The sequence below is a fragment of the Argentina silus genome (genome assembly GCF_951799395.1).
Source record: "Argentina silus genome assembly, chromosome: 12".
NCBI lineage: Eukaryota > Metazoa > Chordata > Actinopteri > Argentiniformes > Argentinidae > Argentina > Argentina silus.
This window is the reverse complement of record NC_139666.1, coordinates 5,919,731-5,938,099: the sequence shown is the minus strand read 5'-3', so window position 1 is coordinate 5,938,099 and position 18,369 is coordinate 5,919,731. Positions and strand designations below refer to the sequence as shown.

The 18,369-nt window shown below is 45.6% G+C and overlaps 1 protein-coding gene across 1 annotated transcript in view; it reads right to left on the bottom strand.

Annotated features, from left to right (window-relative positions):
* The window catches only part of LOC310812655 (nck-associated protein 5-like), a 61,660-nt gene that overhangs the window by 16,949 nt on the left and 26,342 nt on the right, over positions 1-18,369 (bottom strand). The window contains exons 6-11 of the mRNA XM_083681301.1: positions 18,078-18,116; positions 17,684-17,803; positions 8,794-8,973; positions 6,889-8,140; positions 4,812-6,657; positions 3,202-3,319 (exon numbers count right to left, since the gene is read on the bottom strand). Of these exons, the coding sequence (XP_083537427.1) occupies positions 3,202-3,319; positions 4,812-6,657; positions 6,889-8,140; positions 8,794-8,973; positions 17,684-17,803; positions 18,078-18,116 (3,555 nt within the window). The remainder of the gene's footprint in view (positions 1-3,201; positions 3,320-4,811; positions 6,658-6,888; positions 8,141-8,793; positions 8,974-17,683; positions 17,804-18,077; positions 18,117-18,369) is intronic.

The following is an 18,369-nucleotide window of genomic DNA, read 5'->3' as shown; positions in this document are numbered from 1 at the left end:
TTTCGGGAAACCTAGAGAGGTTTAAAGGGAACCACTCACAAAAAGCTGTATAACATTATATATATAACAATTATTTTGCCCACATGTTATTGACAAGTTGCTGAGACACTATGAAGTGTTTTCAGCTCTTGTGGCCTATAGTAGACTTGTCAATGTTCTGTGGAAGATGACTTTGAAAATGAAAAAATGCATTTCGGATATTTTATTTGCACTTTGTCTCCTTGTCATGTGTAGTACGTTATTCTGAACAATAATCTGAGCATATCCACACAAACTTCAAGGTGTTACCTATCAAATGGTATCCTGCTTTTGCATCTGATTATCATATTTCTAATGTTATAAGCAGTGTAGAACATGTTTTTTAGGTGGAAATTAGTCAAATAGGGCATAGATCTTAAGAGGTTAAAAGCTGACATACATCCTGATTTTACTGATTTGAGAATTATTCTAAGAACACATAATATCAATTTTGTTGTTTTCTGTCCATGTGTTCAGATGTTGTAACCTAGAACGAAAAGGTTATATTAGTACGTGAGAAAATAATGTTTTATAAGAGAAGAATAAAGCAATAATTAGTTTTGGATGCTGCAATCTACAGTACCTCCCTCATTAGATCATTACAGTTCTCTGAGGGAATACAAAGAGCATGCAATTGTCATGTTAAAACAGCATGGAAAATAAATAATTATAAATCAAATGACGATAATAATAACAACAATAATAATAAGAAGAAGAAGAAGAAGAAGAAGAAGAAGAAGAAGAAGAGGAACAAGAAGAAGCAGAAGAAGAGGAACAAAAAGAAGAAGAAGAAGAAGAAGAGGAACAAAAAGAAGAAGAAGAAGAAGAAGAAGAAGAATGTAGTTGTCTGTCCATATGTTGGCATGCAGTAGCCCTCTCATTGAAAAGAAATCCAGTTTCTTCATTGTCTTTGAAAAATACAGTCGTTCTCTTGGGGATATAACATCAGAAAGTGATGTTATATAACAGTGTGATGCAAACAATGATGTGTGAATGCTGAAACTATCTTTCTAGTGTAAGAGAGCGAGAGAGAGAAAAAGAGAGAGAACCATTTCGTCAGAGTCTTTGTCTGTTTGAAAGATAAAAGTAATGTTAGAGTGGGGACTCAAGTGGGCTAGGTTATTGTCAAGAAATATCTTGAAATCTATCATTATGGTCTGAATGCATGATGGTAGGCCCAGGACATAGAACATAGGTACTGTATTTTTCATTCAAAGACTGAAAGAATCCATGAATGCTTTTTCATTGCCAACCCTCCAAATATAACTGAGCAACGGAGGTCAGGTTTGTTGTTAACTCTGGAGCAGGATTATATAAACCCTAATTCAATTGACCTTCAGCTGTCTAGACTATGTGATAATCTGCCATATGCGTGGAACAGGTAAACAGTATTTATCTGAATGACATCTGCACACTCAGAGGCTGCCTGTGAACATGCGTTCAAGCAATTTCAATTTGTTTTTTCTTTCTCTCTTTGTGTGTGTGTGTGAGTGTGTGTGTGTGTGTGTGTGTGTGTGTACCATGTGTATACCATGTGTGTGTGTGTGTGCATGTGAACTATGTGTGTACCTCGTGTGTGTGTGTTTATCACGTTGTTCCCTGTGTACCGTGTGCGTTCATGGATCCAAAGCTCACGAACGAGCACTGAGTTGTAACACAACACATTACCTACTGAGTCTCTCTCCCTCTCTCTCTCTCTCTCTCTCTCTCTCTCTCTCTCTCTCTCTCTCTCTCTCTCTCCCTCTCTCTCTCTCTCTCTCTCTCCCCCTCTCTCTCTCTCTCTCCCTCTCCCTCTCCCTCTCTCTCTCTCTCCCTCTCTCTCTCTCTCTCTCCCTCTCTCTCTCTCTCTCTCTCTCCCTCTCTCTCCCCCTCTCTCTCTCTCTCTCTCTCTCTCTCTCTCTCTGCCTCCCACTCACTCCTGATCAGTCTCTCACCTTGCTTCCGCCAATATAGTACATATCAATCCACTTTGGCACATCTCTCCTCAGGTCCAACACATTCCATTCCTCTCACACTCTTCTTTCAACTAATCTCTCGTTCCATTCCGTCACTCTCCCTCCATTCCGTTTCACTCTCTCTCTCTCTCTCACTCTCACATCTCTCCATTGGTTCGGCCATACCTGGCAAGGTCAGCGCGGTTCCCCTGTAGAAGTGACACTGGCTGATAGATTGTGTGCAGAGTGTGTGTGAACTGTGTATTGAAAGGCCTAGTTTCATCGTACAAGTACGGTGTGTTATTGCAGAAGAAGAGTACACGACACAACAAACTTAGTAGGTTTGAGTATGTTCATCTGAAGGTTTATCAAGGCTCTGAGGAACACTCCCCACCCACGAGACGACATCGGGGAGTACAGCTTCACTGGTGGATACCGCTATCTGACACACTCACAGAGCAAGATGCTGTGTTCTGGTCGCTATATTGCATCTTTCCTGCTACAAGTCTAATCTCTTGGGGTGGGGTTGTGTTTTCATGGGAGTGCGTTGGGGAGTTACGTGACTCATTCTGTGAGTAATCAGCGGATGCATCTTGGGATTAAACTGATGAAACTTTACTCCGGGTTATTATTGGTTTAAAGGGCTAACTTTGATCGTCTAGGAATCTTAGTTGTATCATAGTATCTTGTAGTGTATCACGGCCGCAGCTCCTCTTGGAAAAGGATACAACCACACATGTTCCTACACCAGGGGAGGCTGGTGGAGGTAGAAATCGGAGGACGGGCTCATTGTAATGCATGGAATGGAATGAGGAATGGTATCAAACACATTCAGGATCACAGCCCAGGTGCCTGGTGGATATGCGTGTTTGACACCATTCCTCATTCCATTCCATGCATTACAATGAGCCCGTCCTCCAATTTCTACCTCTACCAGCCTCCCCTCTCCGACACAAATTATCTAGGCTTCTGGCAGGTTTAAATTGACAGAGAGACATCGTCTAAATATGACATTTTACAACATACAGTATCACTTATCTATCTCATTCAGAGACTTTACAGACTTTACAGTGAGTGATACATGAAAGAGTTATGGTCTGTCCGGGTCATTTCTTTTAATTTCCGGTCAATTTGGTCAATTGAATTAGACACAGGAAAATTCAGTTGTAGCATTGACAGATATCTAAATGAAATGTACCATAAACTGATAACAATCTTGCTTCTCATGTTGGTTCATAATTGACTTTACCTTCACCTCCCCACTGACATGACTGTGTCCTTGTATCTGGCTGCTGATTGGTCCTCCAGGGGACGGCATGGAGATACACAGGAGCACTGCATCATGGGAGCTACGTCTCCCCGCAGAGCTGGAAGAAAGAAAACATTTTTATACACTGACCGACCACTATAACCTTACTGTGTGTACTGTGTGTGTGTGTGTGTGTGTGTGTGTGTGTGTGTGTGTGTGTGTGTGTGTGTGTGTGTGTGTGTGCGTGCGTGCGTGCATGTGTATGTGTGTGTGTGTGTGTGTGTCTGTGTCTGTGCATACGTGAGAGTGAGTGTTTGTGTGTGTGTGTGTGTCTGCGTCTGTGCATACGTGATTGTGTGCATGCGTATGTGAGTGTTTGTGTGTGCATGTGAGTGTTTCTGTGTGTATGTGAGTGTTTGTGTGTGTATGTGAGTGTTTGTGTGTGTGTGAGTGTTTGTGTGTGTGTGTGTGTGTGTGTGTGTGTGTGTGTGTGTTGGTGTGTGTGTAAGTGTGTGAGACACCACTATAATCTGTGAGAGTCTCTCATATCCCCTTAACATGCCGTGGGTGTTCCTAGTTGATACTGCATATGACCCCTCCTACCTCTCCTCTCGGATACGGCTCTGAGCTGCTCGGAGGGCTTAGACAGTGATAAAGGTCTCTAAAGGCTGGAGATAAGGATGGTCTGGGCTATCTCAACCAGTCAATCACTTCCACAAACCAGATATGAGATCTGTGTGACCAGGCGGGCTGGGCTGATGGCTCGGAGCTCTGTCCTGGGATGAGCTATGACTCCCAGAGGACAGCTGAATACCTCTCAGAGGATAGAGTGTAGCGGTGGATCTGATTTGTTTCATGTCATAGCTGAAAGCTGAAATTAAATCTTAAAGCTTAAATCTATTTCAATGAAATTACCTTTGCCTCTGGCATATTGCAAAGCCATCATTTAAACCATGACCAATGCCACACATTCAAGTGTTATTTTGTGATGAATGAGTTTATTTTGCCCTCATAAACCCCTCATGAACTGCTTTCCCAGCAGAACAATCCTGACAAGAATGAGTGTTGTTTTGTTAACAAACTGTTACTGCTTTGTCCTTGTCTACCATCTTCTTTATGATTGTTTGAAAAGGTTGAGTCGTGCCCAAATAAGTAAAGTTTCATTCATGATGAATTAATTTGAAATGTTCCCGGCCTCCTATCAAAGCAATACAATTTAACCTATGTCCTTGGCTTGGCCTGTCTACTGCTTTTTAAAGATCGTTGTGCTCTGTGTCGGGCTATCAAGATTTCATTTATTTACTACAAATGTATTCATGGAAACAACCCAACTCTCATCTGTCCTTTCTCTTCAACAACACAACTCTCACTTGTCCTAAAACAATACAACTCTCACTTGTCCTAAAACAATACAACTCTCACTTGTGCTAAAACAACACAACTCTCACTTGTCCTAAAACAACACAACTCTCACCTGTCCTTAAACAACACAACTCTCACCTGTCCTTAAACAACACAACTCTCACCTGTCCTTAAACAACACAACTCTCACCTGTCCTTAAACAACACAACTTTCACCTGTCCTTTCTCTGAAACAACACAACTCTCACCTGTCCTTCCCATGACTGTCACTCTTCCTCCTCTCCTTCTTCTTGTCCTTAGCCTGTTTTCCACCCAGAAGAGACCCAATCTTTGGTTCTTTCTTCTCCTCCTTTCCCTTGGGGTGATGACTCTCTCCCTTCTTCCCACTCGGGGCAGGCAGCTTGCTCTTCCGGAAACCGAACCAGTTTGCCAATGAGGGGCCTGTCTTCTGTTTGGTCTCCAGGGTCCTCTCCTGCACCTGGGTCTTCTGCAAGTTCTCCTCGATCCCCATCATCACCTTCTCCTCGATGGTCGTGATGCTGCTGTTCTGCCTCTCCACTTCCTCTCTGACCTCACAGAAGCTTCCAGAAGACTGGGTCTCAGCCTGGAGGTGTAACGACGATGCTGTCTTGGCTGCTTCCCTCAGGTGTTTCAGACTGTACCTCTCACCTGAAGCTCCCGGGTGTGTTGGCAGAGGTAAGCCCTCCTCGATCATGAAGTTGTTGACCAGGGATCTGTTCATGGGGCAGTGGTAGCTGGAGGAGCAGCTCATGCTGCCCTGGAAGATGTCCCCGAGAGAGTTCAGGGAGCTGCCGGAGTGGGTTTTGATCTGGGTCCGGACCTTTCCCGAACCTCCAAAGTTGGGCCTGTCCATGTAGCGCGCCCCGAAGCTCTGACTGCGGGCCTTGGCTCCATTCATGCCCATGACGGGTTTGAGAGGCGGGCGGGTGGAGACGGAGACGGAGCGTTTAAACAGCCAGCCCTCCTCGTCAAACCCCCAGTCCAGCGTCATACCGCTGTCCACCACAGGGGGCACCACAGGCGGCTCAGAGTCCAGGGAGCTACAGCGCATCTCAATCTTCCTCCTGGCCTTGGCCTTCGCGACGGCAGCGCTCACGCCATGCATCATCTGACGCGTGTACGTCTCGTGGTTGAACGTCTCAAACGTCTGGACCGCTTTGGTGGCAGTGTTCGACTCCCCTTTGTCTTGTCCCCTCGCCAGAGCTACAAAACTGTTGCCCTGTATCAGTGTCGTGTCGGTGGGTTTTGAACCGACAGGTAGACATGTCTTCACTACTCTGGAGACGGAGTGTTGGTGGTTGTTGATCACGCCATGGAGGAGACAGGCTGAGGTCTGAGGCAGGAGGTCTGTAGTCTGGGTTTCACCTACACTCTGCTGGGCTACAGGTCCACTGCCATGGTTCTGGTTCTGGACCATGAAGGGAACACTGTTCTCCTTATGAGAGGGTTGTGGGGCCCCAGGCCTGTTCTTAGATGATTGGGAAGAGTCTGTCTCCTTTGCCTCTAGAACAGGGCTGGAGAATGGGTGATAGACCTTAGCAGGGGCGCGTTTAGGCGACATCTTCACCTCCGCACCCATCTTTGGGGCCATGTGAGGGCGATTGTCTTGTGTTTTACTGTGGACCTGAGGTTGTAGACCTGATGTAGGTTGAGGTTTGGAGATGTTTGTGTTCGTGGTTGCAGTTGAGGTCATCTTGACCGTGACAGAGGTTTGCGGTTGGACCGCAGTCTTAGGAGCCTGAGATGAAGGGTCATAACCAGGTCGTACCAGCAATGAGATGGTTCTGCCTGGGGGGGGCGGGGGGGAGGGGGATCTGAGGTCAGAGTGGGGATGGGAGGGGCCGTCAGAGTGCTGCTGGGGGTCACCTGGTTGTCTCTGTTTGAGGGGAGAGTTGGGGTTGGAGGTGGGGGGGCCTTTGGCTCCGCTATCATTCCTGGATGGTAGTTTGGAGGCTGGCTGAGATGATTTGGATGGACTCCTGGAGGCATCGTTCAGCCCTGGTGGTTTAAACGCCTGCTTGGACTGCTTCACTGGGGAGGAGGGGAAGCCGGGCCCTGCACTCTCTGGAGGTCCTGGGTAGAGTAGAATAAAACATTATTAGGATGGATTTTTGCCATTGGCATCAATAATATAACAGTTACACATTACGAAACACACACAAGTTAAAAAAACATTGAGCATGTCACACATTTTACTACATAAATACACAGCAGATATACAGTATACACATGGTACACACACACACACACACAATATATATAAAACTCATGTATATTGTTTATGAATCCCAAAAGTAAACTCACCTTTCTCAGCCATATGTGGGCCGACCAATCCCTTTGCTGCAGCAGAAACCTTGTTTATATTGGATTTTGGATTGGCGATGCTGTGTCCAGGGTTAGGGCTGGTGTTGGACCGGGCCTTGACTCTGTGGTTGCCCTTAATCAGCTTCTGATGCAGGGGGGAGTGGAGCTGTTTGGCCTGGTCTGGTTCTGGTCCTGGTCCAGTTCCTGGGGCCGGGCCTCCATCTGCACTCCTACTGCGCAGGATGAAGGCCCTCCTGGCGGAGTCGCAGGCCAGGGGCTTGGCTCTCCTCCGCGGTGGGGCCTCCTCCAGGAGAGGGTAGTCCTTGGTGGAGGTGGGTTCAGCTCCAGCCCCAGCCCCAGCCCGAGCTCCACCCTGGGAGGAGGCTGGAAGGTGTGGGTCTCTGTAGTGAGAGGTGTCCATGGAGGAGCTGCGCTGCCTGGCCTCACAGGCCCAGCTCAGGGCCCTAGCTGCAGTGTGCTGGAGGGGCAAGTTCACCTCTCGAGTCCCTGGCTCTAGCTGCCTGCCTGTCCCTCTGTCTGGGAGATGCCTTAGGCTGTCAAGCCTGGACTTGCGATCTGCTGACTTCTGAGTAGTGTCTCTGTCATTCCACTGTCTGAAAGCTGATGGTTTGTCTCTCTCCAGACAGTCTGTACTCTCAGGTTTACCTGTGTGGGTGTGGCCACGTTCACCTGCATGGGTGTGGGCGGGGTTCTCCGGACCCTCTGACAGGACGTTGTCTTTAACAGGTGACAGGAAGTTGCTGGGACTCCTCTCTCCCTTCACAGGCTGCTCCTGGGATTTGTAGTCCACATGGCTCATTACCAACTCAAAACTACACCCTCCTTCTACACTGAGTGTGTCTTTAGTGGGTTGATCACCTGACTCCCTTGCTTGCGACTGGGGAGAATCGTCATCTGCGTCGTCCGAGTCGGAGATCAAGGTCGTGACCCCTGACCCTGGCGTGAAAGCCTTCCCTACTGCCAGTTTGGGCACCATTAGCACCCCCTGGGGGTCACTCTTGAGCCCCAGGGAATAGATCCCTTCATTGGAGGTCATACAGTCTTTATAATGCGACGTAGCGGCCACTGAGGAGTGGTCCTTGGGGCTGCGCATCTGGAGCCTGCGTAGGCCTTTGAGGATGTGGCCCTCCTTCCAGCCCAGATCAGGCTGCTCCGCTGCTGGGGCCGGGGGGGTCGACTGGTGGCCGGACACGGAACCTGCACTCATACGCTTCTCACGGGACAACGCACTCTGGGACAGGAGAGAGAGACAGGATTAGGTTAGCAGTGACGGATGAGTGTATAATGTCATCGCGTTGTTGATTGGCAAAGAGGCTGATCATATTCTGATTACTGATTGCGTACTTTATTTATTTATTTATTTATGTGTTTTTTTTATTTTATTTATGTGTTTATTTTAGTAGGAACAGATGCAATAACACTGACATGTCAACATGCCAGATGCATTGTACCATGACACATTCATTTACATTAAGTTGCCCCTATACCTGTATAATAACACTGTAGTTACTGTAGTAACAGGATTGTATTAACATGCTGTTACATAATTAGGTAAGAACATGGTATACAGCAGAACATGGTATACAGTTCAGCTGTGTGTGTTATTACAGAAGTAGAATCAGGTAAAGTCCTTATTCCACTTGTGTAATTAATGTGTAATAACACAAACCTGTGGAAACCTGTGTGATAAAGTAATCCATCTGAGTCTTAGCCATGTAGACTGGTGGAGGCTGGTGGAGGTAGAAATCAGAGGACGGACTTATGTATTGTATGTATTGTAATGCATAGAACGGAATGAGGAATGGTATCAAACATGTGTGCATTACAATGAGCCCGTCCTCCGATTTCCACCTCCACCAGCCTCCCCTGCTGTAGTAGACCTACCTGTCTGGAGGACCCGCGTCCCTCGGCCCAGGTGTGTGAGCCGCTGGAGTACTCGCTACAGGCGCTGGAGAGGGAGGCTTCACTGCCGCTGCCGCTGCCGCTGCTCCTGGGACAGGTGAGGCTCAGCAGGGAGGGCCATCGCCCCGCGGGGACGCCCGCCTTGCCGTTACGCTGGCCCTCCTAGACATCACAGCAGGCAATTAATACGTCCATCAATCTAGCAGATTTTATTATTACTGGCTCTTTAGATAATTATATGGTAGTTAAAGGACGGAGGGCACCACAGGGAAATCAACTGCCAACAGAACACAGCACACACAGTAGCTCGCTCACGGGAGGCTGGTGGAGGTAGAAATCGGAGGACAGGCTCATTGTCATGCATGGGAGGGAATGAGGAATGGTATGGAGCGCACATGTTTGATACAAGTCCTCATTCCATTCCATGCATTACAATGAGCCCTTCCTCCGATGTCTACCTCCACCAGCCTCCCCTGAGCGAGATCTATAGTGACAGCTTTAGCTCCTGACCTGTGGGGATGAAATCAGGAAGGGGAATATGGATCGGATCGTGTCCGTTTGTAAGACACCAATGGGTCAATTTTGACAAAACTTGTGTGGACCATACAGATGCAGCATTTATGCAGCACAACTACAGCCTGTTGTACAACCCAGACACTTTTTGGCCAATTTACAGTTTTCAAATAATACTGTCAAATCCTTGAAAATGCCTTAAAATAAAGACTGACAATGAATCAAATAAGCACTACACATTCGGGTAACTTTTCAGTCATACATTTGACTAATTGTCACCAATTCACACAAGGAGGGGCGCTACATCATTTGTGGGGGACAACATGTTTACTGTACACTTGTTTAGTTGTGGTGATATCACTTTTAATCAACCAGTAAAAGAATGAATGAATTAAATTACCGATAACTGAATAAACTGCACAATAAACCGCTCCCAGATAAGGTCAGTAGATGATGATTCTGAAGTATCTATCTGTTCTCCCACAAGTCAATGTTTGTGTGTCCATCCCAATAAAGCCAGGCATTGTGTTGGATAGATTGTGTTAACTCTGCCTCCCCCCCCCTGTGGCTTTCCATTAAAATGTGTCACACAGCGCTCAGAATCAATATGCTGAATACATCCCTGTTTGTCTCCGTTCAGGGGCTTGATTGAGGAGAGGGACAACATGTTCCATGCCACTGGTCAGGGGGATTCCACTCTATCATTCTACAATGTGGTCTTCCACTTGGCCCTATGTGCTCATAGTAATAGTCTGGTTTGTCTTGACAACTTGACAGGACATGCATAGTTTGCAACACAGAGCGGTACTACTGGAGTGTCTTGATTACATAGTGATTGCCACACAGAGTTATGGATTGAGTTATGTGTTCTCATTGTTATTCTATGGTTTCCTACAGGGTCAAGTGAAACAAATTCTCTGAATGTTTCACCATCTTTGGCCTCTGTCTTGATACATAAGGATGTGGGGTCAACAGAGCCTCCAACCCTCTTGGTGATTCTGGGTCCATTCATATTTGAAAAGTTCATGCATAATAAATGATAAATGTCAGATGATGAGTAATCCATGTTTGGTGTAACGTGAGGAGGCTGGATCAATCATCGGGCTGATGCTCTATGACTCAGCCTCTGTCTGTAGGGAATCCTGGAGGCGCGCTCCAGGGGAGGCTGCTGAGAGGCAGAAATCGGAGGACGAGCTCATTGGAATGCCTTCCTCATTCCATTCCAGCTTGTTCTCTGATTTCTACCTCCAGCAGCCACAACCTCCCAAGTAGAATAGAGTAGAAGAGAAAAGTAACATTGGTGTTTGGTTTGAGTCTCAGTCCTGACTGACTGACCTTATGAGACCTAATCACCCAATAGAATCAGAAGATTCTTTAATCTACTTTAGGTAGGAGAGGGATTGAGAGAGAGAGAGACACAGAGAGAGAGAGAAAGACAGAGGGAGAGAGAGAGAGAGAAAGACAGAGGGAGAGAGAGAGAGAGAGAGAGAGAGAGAGAGAGAGAGAGAGAGAGAGACTATGCCAGTAGAAATAGAGACTATTAAGTGTACCTTCTAGAGTTTATGTTTGAGTTTAAGTTTATTTGAACATCTTGGTTACACATGCAGAACATACGCAAAATACGATTTCATACAATATTTTAAAAACAGGTAAAAAGAAGATATCTACCTGATGATATATTGACAGTTCAAAGTGCTTTTAGATGTAGAGAACTACGAGAAAAGAGGCATGCACAACACCAACAGACACACCTATCCACCATGTGTATCCATTCACAGTCTCAAAGTTGTTTAAATCACTACATGACTAAACGATGCAGCATCACCATGTCAAAGCTCGTTATAAATGCTGCGAGCATTCGGCCCCTGTGTCAACCTCCATAGGAGGAGCGGCCGTAACGACGGCCAAGAGTTTGGAGCTTCGTGACCCCGTTCTAAATAGCATTGATCCCCAGAAACGCTGCCATCGCCAGCCTTCCCTCAAAGTCATTCATGTCATCTGTTAGCTATAATTAAAGTGAATAGAGGATAATTACATCGGGGAGCTGGGGACCACCGCGGTTCTAGTCCACTCATTGATATTCACCTGGTATTTGATGATGATCCGCTCGGTTCTTTATTTCGCATGCGCTGCGGGGAAACTAAGAACCGAACGCACGTTCTTTAGCGGATTAATCTGGGAACTAATTATCGTCTGCGACTAGAAGAGTTTCTGTGAGATTTCAACGAGCTGATACAGTTGAAGAAAACGCTCCGGTTAAGAGCGGCGAGTCAAGGGCAACTTTCTCGTCTGTAAAGAGGGAGTACTTTAAAGGAATACGAACTACTGTAACAGACAAAGTATCCCTAATGTGTTCTTACTGCTGTGGGCTTCATTTATGAATAGAAAACGCAGGTCTGGTATAGCCTCTGTGTATAATTAAGGAGCCAATCTTCAGAAAGTTATGGAAATTAATATCACCTTGATTGGAAATGTAGAAGAGCCCTGGACTCTTGGAGCCCTGCAACACAGCATTGGGCATTTATACGATTATAAGATTGGCCTTGGCAAAAAACTATAATTTTGTGTAACAGTCAGACAAAAAAAAAAAAAAGCACCACAGAAAACACCACAGAAAAACATCCATCAGCTGCTTTCTTCTGCCCAAATATGGTCATTAAAACAGATACTAACTAGGGCACTGCAGTGCGTTAAAAAAAAAAAAGGGTGTGTTAAAAACATGAATGACCTGGACTTGAACCAAGACCATTTTTGTCTTCCTCTTTGAATAGCTCTTCTTCTTCTGCATCAGTGTGTGTGTGTGTGTGTGTGTGTGTGTGTGTGTGTGTGTGTGTGTGTGTGTGTGTGTGTGTGTGTGTGTGTGTGTGTGTGTGTGTGTGTGTGTGTGTGTGTGTGTGTGTGTGTGTGTGTGTGTGTGTGTGTGTGTGTGTGTGTGTGTGTGTGTGTGTCAGTTATTATTCGAGCACTCCGGCCAGCGCAGCAGCAGACGGCTGGTGCACTCCCATTTAAAACACATCTTAATGACTCCAGATGGGAGAGAGAGACAGTCGGACTGAAACCCACCGTGGCCTTTAAGAAGAGGTAATCATGGACTGGATGTGATCTATTTACCTAAGCAGGTGTTTTTATGAGTATGCACCAAGAGTAGGAGGGAAGGAAGGAGTAGAAAGGAAGGAAGGCTTTCTGAGGAAAATCAAATGCCAGTGCTAGTGATACACGTTGTACTGAGACCTCCCTGTTTACCTATGACTCCCTCCAGTACTGTAGACCTACTGAGACCTCCCTGTTTACCTATGACTCCCTCCAGTACTGTAGACCTACTGAGACCTCCCTGTTTACCTATGACTCCCTCCAGTACTGTAGGCCTACTGAGCCTTCCTTGTTTGCTTGTCCCTCTGTACCTTGTCCTTATTTGTCCCTATGTAGCTTGTCCCTATGTAGCTTGTCCCTATGTAGCTTGTCCCTATGTAGCTTGTCCTTATGTAGCTTGTCCTTATGTAGCTTGTCCCTATGTAGCTTATGTAGCTTGTCTTTATGTAGCATGTCATTTTATAGCTTGTCCTTATGAGCTCTCTGAAGTGTCAGACTGAATTCTGATTGGTCTCCCTTGGTCTCCTTGCAAAACAGCTCCTAATGTAAATACTTAAGCCTATATAAGAGGGGCAAAAGGATACAGGATTCTTTCTTTTTCCTGAGGTTCTCATCATGTTGTGAGTAGCATTGTTTTGAATGACCTGTGGTAGCATTGTTTTTGAATGACCTGTGGTAGCATTGTTTTGAATGACCTGTGGTAGCATTGTTTTGAATGACCTGTGGTAGCATTGTTTTGAATGACCTGTGGTCATCTCTCTATTTCTCTCTCTCTCTCTCTACTCTCTCTCTATTAGAATGTAACATTTCTCTATAAAGTATTCGCCTTGTAATACTTGTATAAGTATAGAGTATTATTATAGCCTAATTTAATTCATTGTATTTGACCATTTCTTGCACTAAATCAGCACAAACTCAACAATTCTTTGCACATAGTGATAATTACATTAGAGTCAGATTATCAATATTAGATATGCTTTGCTATTAACTAAATATAGCCAAAAGTCGCTGCCAAACCATTGTGTGGAAACTGATGGAACTAAAATGCTCTACAATGTAGCTTGTCCTTATGCAGCTTCTGTAGCTTGTCCTTATGTAGCATGTAGATTGTTGATTCTGTTTTTCTGTTTTTTTGGTCTAATGTGTTCTTGTGCACAGTACCTCTCAAAGTGGCTAGAGTACAGCTCTACAGGAAGTATTCACGGTAACAGGAGGAAATGCACAATTTGAATAGCGATTGTTGTTCATACAGATGTTTCCTATAACAAGTCTCTCAGCGGGCTACACAGAGTGACCATCATAGCTCAGAGTGAATGAATGAGTTTAAAAAGCACTTATTTAGGAATAGGTTATGGAAGAACAGCACAGATTGAGTTTGAAGTGCAACTGTTCAACTGTTTGGACCTGTCATATCCCACAGAGAAACGGTGTTATCCCTGTTCAGTCTCTGTGTTCTTCTGTACTGAGGAGAAGCGGAATTGAAGCATCCAGGATTTGTTGACACAAGAGTCTTTAAAACCAGTCCTGTCCTGCATGGCTGACACAGTATGCATGAAGAAGGAAGAAGAAACCTCTGTTTGAAATTGATTATTCATGATTATCAATGATTATCAATCAATGGAGCATGCAGGGAGTGTGAAACGGTGCTCCTTACGATCAGCTCTATTTATTTACAACCAGGGAAGGCTGGTGGAGGCAGAAATCGGAGGATGTGTTTCATACCATTCCTCATTCCATTCCAGGCATTACATCGAGCCTGTCCCCCAATTTCCACTTCCACCAGCCTCCACTGATCACAACCAGTTATCATTTCTTGGCAATAAAGCACTTCTGAAGTCATGTTGAAATTGAAAAGCAGTTGAGGATCTTTCTGTTTCTTTCTGTTTCACCATAAGCCAAAACACTTCTCGACACCCACTCAACTGCCCTGGCAAAGGTGATGATCCCTCTTTCTCATCTCTCTCTTACCTCCTTCTCATCTCTCTCCTATCCTCTTTTTTTTCTCTCTCTCTCTCTCTCTCTCTCTCTCTCTCTCTCTCTCTCTCTCTCTCTCACACACACACACACACACCCTTCTCATCTCTCTCTCATCCTCCTCTCTTCTATGACTGAAGACTCTTTTAACGGCTCTCTCCCTTGTTTACCCCGTCTGCTACAGTAACACAGTAACAGTCTCTCCCCCCCTCCACCTTCCTCCCTCTCCATCCCTTTCTCTCTCTATCCCTCCTTCCCTTTCCATGCTCTTTTATCCGCCTCTCCCCTCTCTCCTCCTCATCCTCTGTCATCCCCTTCTCCCCTCTCCCCTCTCTCCTCCTCATCCTCCGTCGTCCCCCTTCTCCTCTCTTTCCTCTTCATTGCCTAGTGCCATGCCTTGCGGGCCGTGCTGTAATTAGACTGTAAGTCTGTTCACTTTTCATTTCCACCTCAGACAGAGAGGAAAGGAAACCGGCAGCGATGGCCTGGAACGACCAGCAGACCAGACTGAGCCAAGCCGAGAAGAGCCGAGCCAAGCCTGAGGGTCTGGGTCTGGATCAGAGTAATGTGGTCCCAGAGGAGAAGACTTCACAGTGGGCTCAATATAGTTAAATCTAGTTAACTCTCTTGGTCTGAGGGGAAATTAGGTTCTCACATGGAGGGCCTATACTGTAAGGTTCTCTTTCTGTCGTTTGGGATTGTTAATGATGTCAGTGTCTCAGCAAATGAATGCATGAATAATTATACACCTGGGGAGACTGGTGGAGGTAGAATACCATTCCCTATTCCGTTTTCCATGCATTACAATGAGCCCGTCCTCCAATTTCTACCTCCACTAGCCTCCCCTGTGCTACGCAGCATCCGGACCTGAGAAGACCTGCAGGTAACACCAAGTCCTCTGCTCATCATCCTAACCCACACTGGTTCCTCTCAGTAGGCTAGCACCCCCTGTTTCTGGAGGGGATTTTGAAGTCAGACAGATCTTGTTATACTTCACTAACAACCTCTGGGATCAAAGTCTTTCAAACGCATACCAATTTCAATATTCAAAAAGCAAAGTTTCAGTCAAGGTGAAAAACAAAAAAACTATTTAAATAATTCATACATCATTGCATCCATATTGTCTGGCAATTTGAAAAACGACAAGGGTTTTATCCACCCACCACCCACCATCACACACACGCACGCACACACGCACACACGCACGCACACACGCACGCACACACACACACGGGATAGAGATTATTTTTGTTCTTGTCTCTGTGCTTGTCTCTGTAGCTGGGGAAGATCAAAGAGAAATACTCAGCTATAATAGAGTCTGGTCTCTTAACTACTAACTCTACTACATCACTACTGCTACTACTAACTCTCCTACATGACTACTACTACTATTAACTCTACTACATCACTACTAACTCTCCTACATGACTACTGCTACTACTAACTCTCCTACATGACTACTGCTACTACTAACTCTCCTACATGACTACTGCTACTACTAACTCTACTACATCACTACTAACTCTACTACACCACTACTGCTACTACTAACTCTCCTACATGACTACTACTACTATTAACTCTACTACATCACTACTAACTCTCCAACATCACTACTACTACTATTAACTCTACTACATCACTACTAACTTTACTACATCACTACTAACTCTCCAACATCACTACTACTACTATTAACTCTCCAACATCACTACTACTACTACTACATCACTAATAACTCGACTGCATCACGAAGGTCCCGAGGCCCCAGACCACAGCCTTGTCCTGGTAATCCCGCTCCGAGGGGCCACACCTCTCTCCTTATCTAGACACAGCCAGTGGCATTAGAACTGCAGTGGTCCTGGTGCAAAGTGCTCTACAGCAGACACCATCTTGGACCTAATATGTTCAGCTTATAGCACCAGTTGGTATTATAGAGCTGGAGGAGAGGCCTCTATAAGGGCGATCAAAATGCAATTTAGCCACAATAAAACATGGTTGTCATGGCAGTGGCGTTGTGAAACATTCCTTTTTTATTTCGCTTTTGACCTTTCCTTTTTCACGCCTTGCCTCTCATCCCCCCTTCTTTTTGTTTTCCCTTCCCTCTATCGTTTGGTTGGGAGCTATTCTGGGCCTTCCATGCCTTCCATGCCTTCCTACTCTCCCACTCTCCGCCTGCCTTCGCTGACCTCTCCTGCTCCCCTCCTCTTCCAGTCTCCACCCTTTGCATTTCTCTCTTATCTTTTCCACTCTCAGTCTTCCACTCTCGTCTTTCCATTTCCTTTTCCCTCCATCTGTCTCTCTGTATCTCTATCTGTCCATCGCTGCGTGCGGTGTGTGTGTGTGTGCGTGTGTGTGTGTGTGTGTGTGTGTGTGTGGTGTCTGAGCTCAAGGCTGAGGAGAGGCTGTATGTCACTACCGGGTCCAGTGACGACAGTGAGTCATTCCACCACACTGACAGTCTTGCAGGACCAGCCGATCTCTGTGTGGAGGAATGTTGTGGAATGGCAAAGAAGTAAACACACTTGTTTGAAAAAACACACTTGTTTGTTGTAAATGTGGCTCGTGTCTTATAAAAGAAGCTGCAATGACACTTAAATCAATCAATCAATCAAACCTCTAGGGGGGTCATGTCAGGTAAATCATTAAGAGCAAGTTCCCCTTTTCAGTTTTTTGAATTAGCCTGTTCATAGTGTAGCTAACCTGAGATCAGCAACACGGTCATTATATACTTCTAACAAGACAAATACCAAGATAATTATATTTAATAACACTGTGATTAATCATTCAGACAGTTCATTATATTATATATGTAATTATTGTTCCTTTAATTATCATCATTTACTAAATTATCTTGTATTCATTAAAACCTTTCATAAGATTTATTATGCATCTGATTGGAGGGAGAATGGAAGGCTGTGCAATGGGTTGATTACGTTGTCGCTCATGTGAGGAGTTTATCTCCTTTTATATTTAACGCCTATTAGGTCATTATAAACCTCTCACACACACACACACACACACACACACACACACACACACACACACACACACATGCAGACACACACACAAACAAACACAAACACAGATACTACTTTTCCTGCATGCCAATCAAACCTTCTGGAAACAAAGTAATAAGATGTCTGGGGAAACTACTGAAGGCCGTACAGTACGCACGCACGTATACACGCACGCATCCACACGCACACGCACACGCATACGCATACGCACACACACACACACACACACACACACACACACAAACACACGTACGTACGTACTGTATATAGCCTACCTGAGAGACAGGGTTGGAGGATGTTTTAACTCGCTGCTGGAACAGAACGTTTAGGATCCGGTTCTGCTGCTCCAGGTCAAACACACGCGTCCGCAGCTTCACACACTCCTCCTTAAGGTCCTGGACAATCACACACACACACACACACACACACACACACACACACACACACACACTCACACACGCACACACACACACAGACACACACACACACAAACACACACGGCAAAGTAGAAGCAATACTTGGTAATCTATGAACCAACTTTATTTCATGCATTATTCATACATTTAAATGATTATAAGGTTTGCTAGAAGCATTAATAGTCGAACATGAATCTCAGACATCATTGGTATATTGACTGACGAAAGAAATTCAAGTAGATAAGAGACCAACCTTCTGAGTGAGGAGGGCTTGAACCACCTGGTTAGCCACCTGGAAGAGGAGGAGGAGGGGCAGAGAGAGAGAGAGAGGGGGAGAGAGAGAGGGAGAGGGGTAGAGGGAGAGGGATGAGAGAGAGAGAGAGAGAGAGAGAGAGAGAGAGAAAGAGAGAGGGAGAGGGAGAGAGAGAGAGGGAGAGAGACAGAGAGAGAGAGGGAGAGAGGGAGGGAGAGGGAGAGAGGGAGAGGGAGAGGGAGAGGGAGGGAGAGGGAGAGGGAGAGGGATGAGAGAGAGAGAGAGAGAGAGA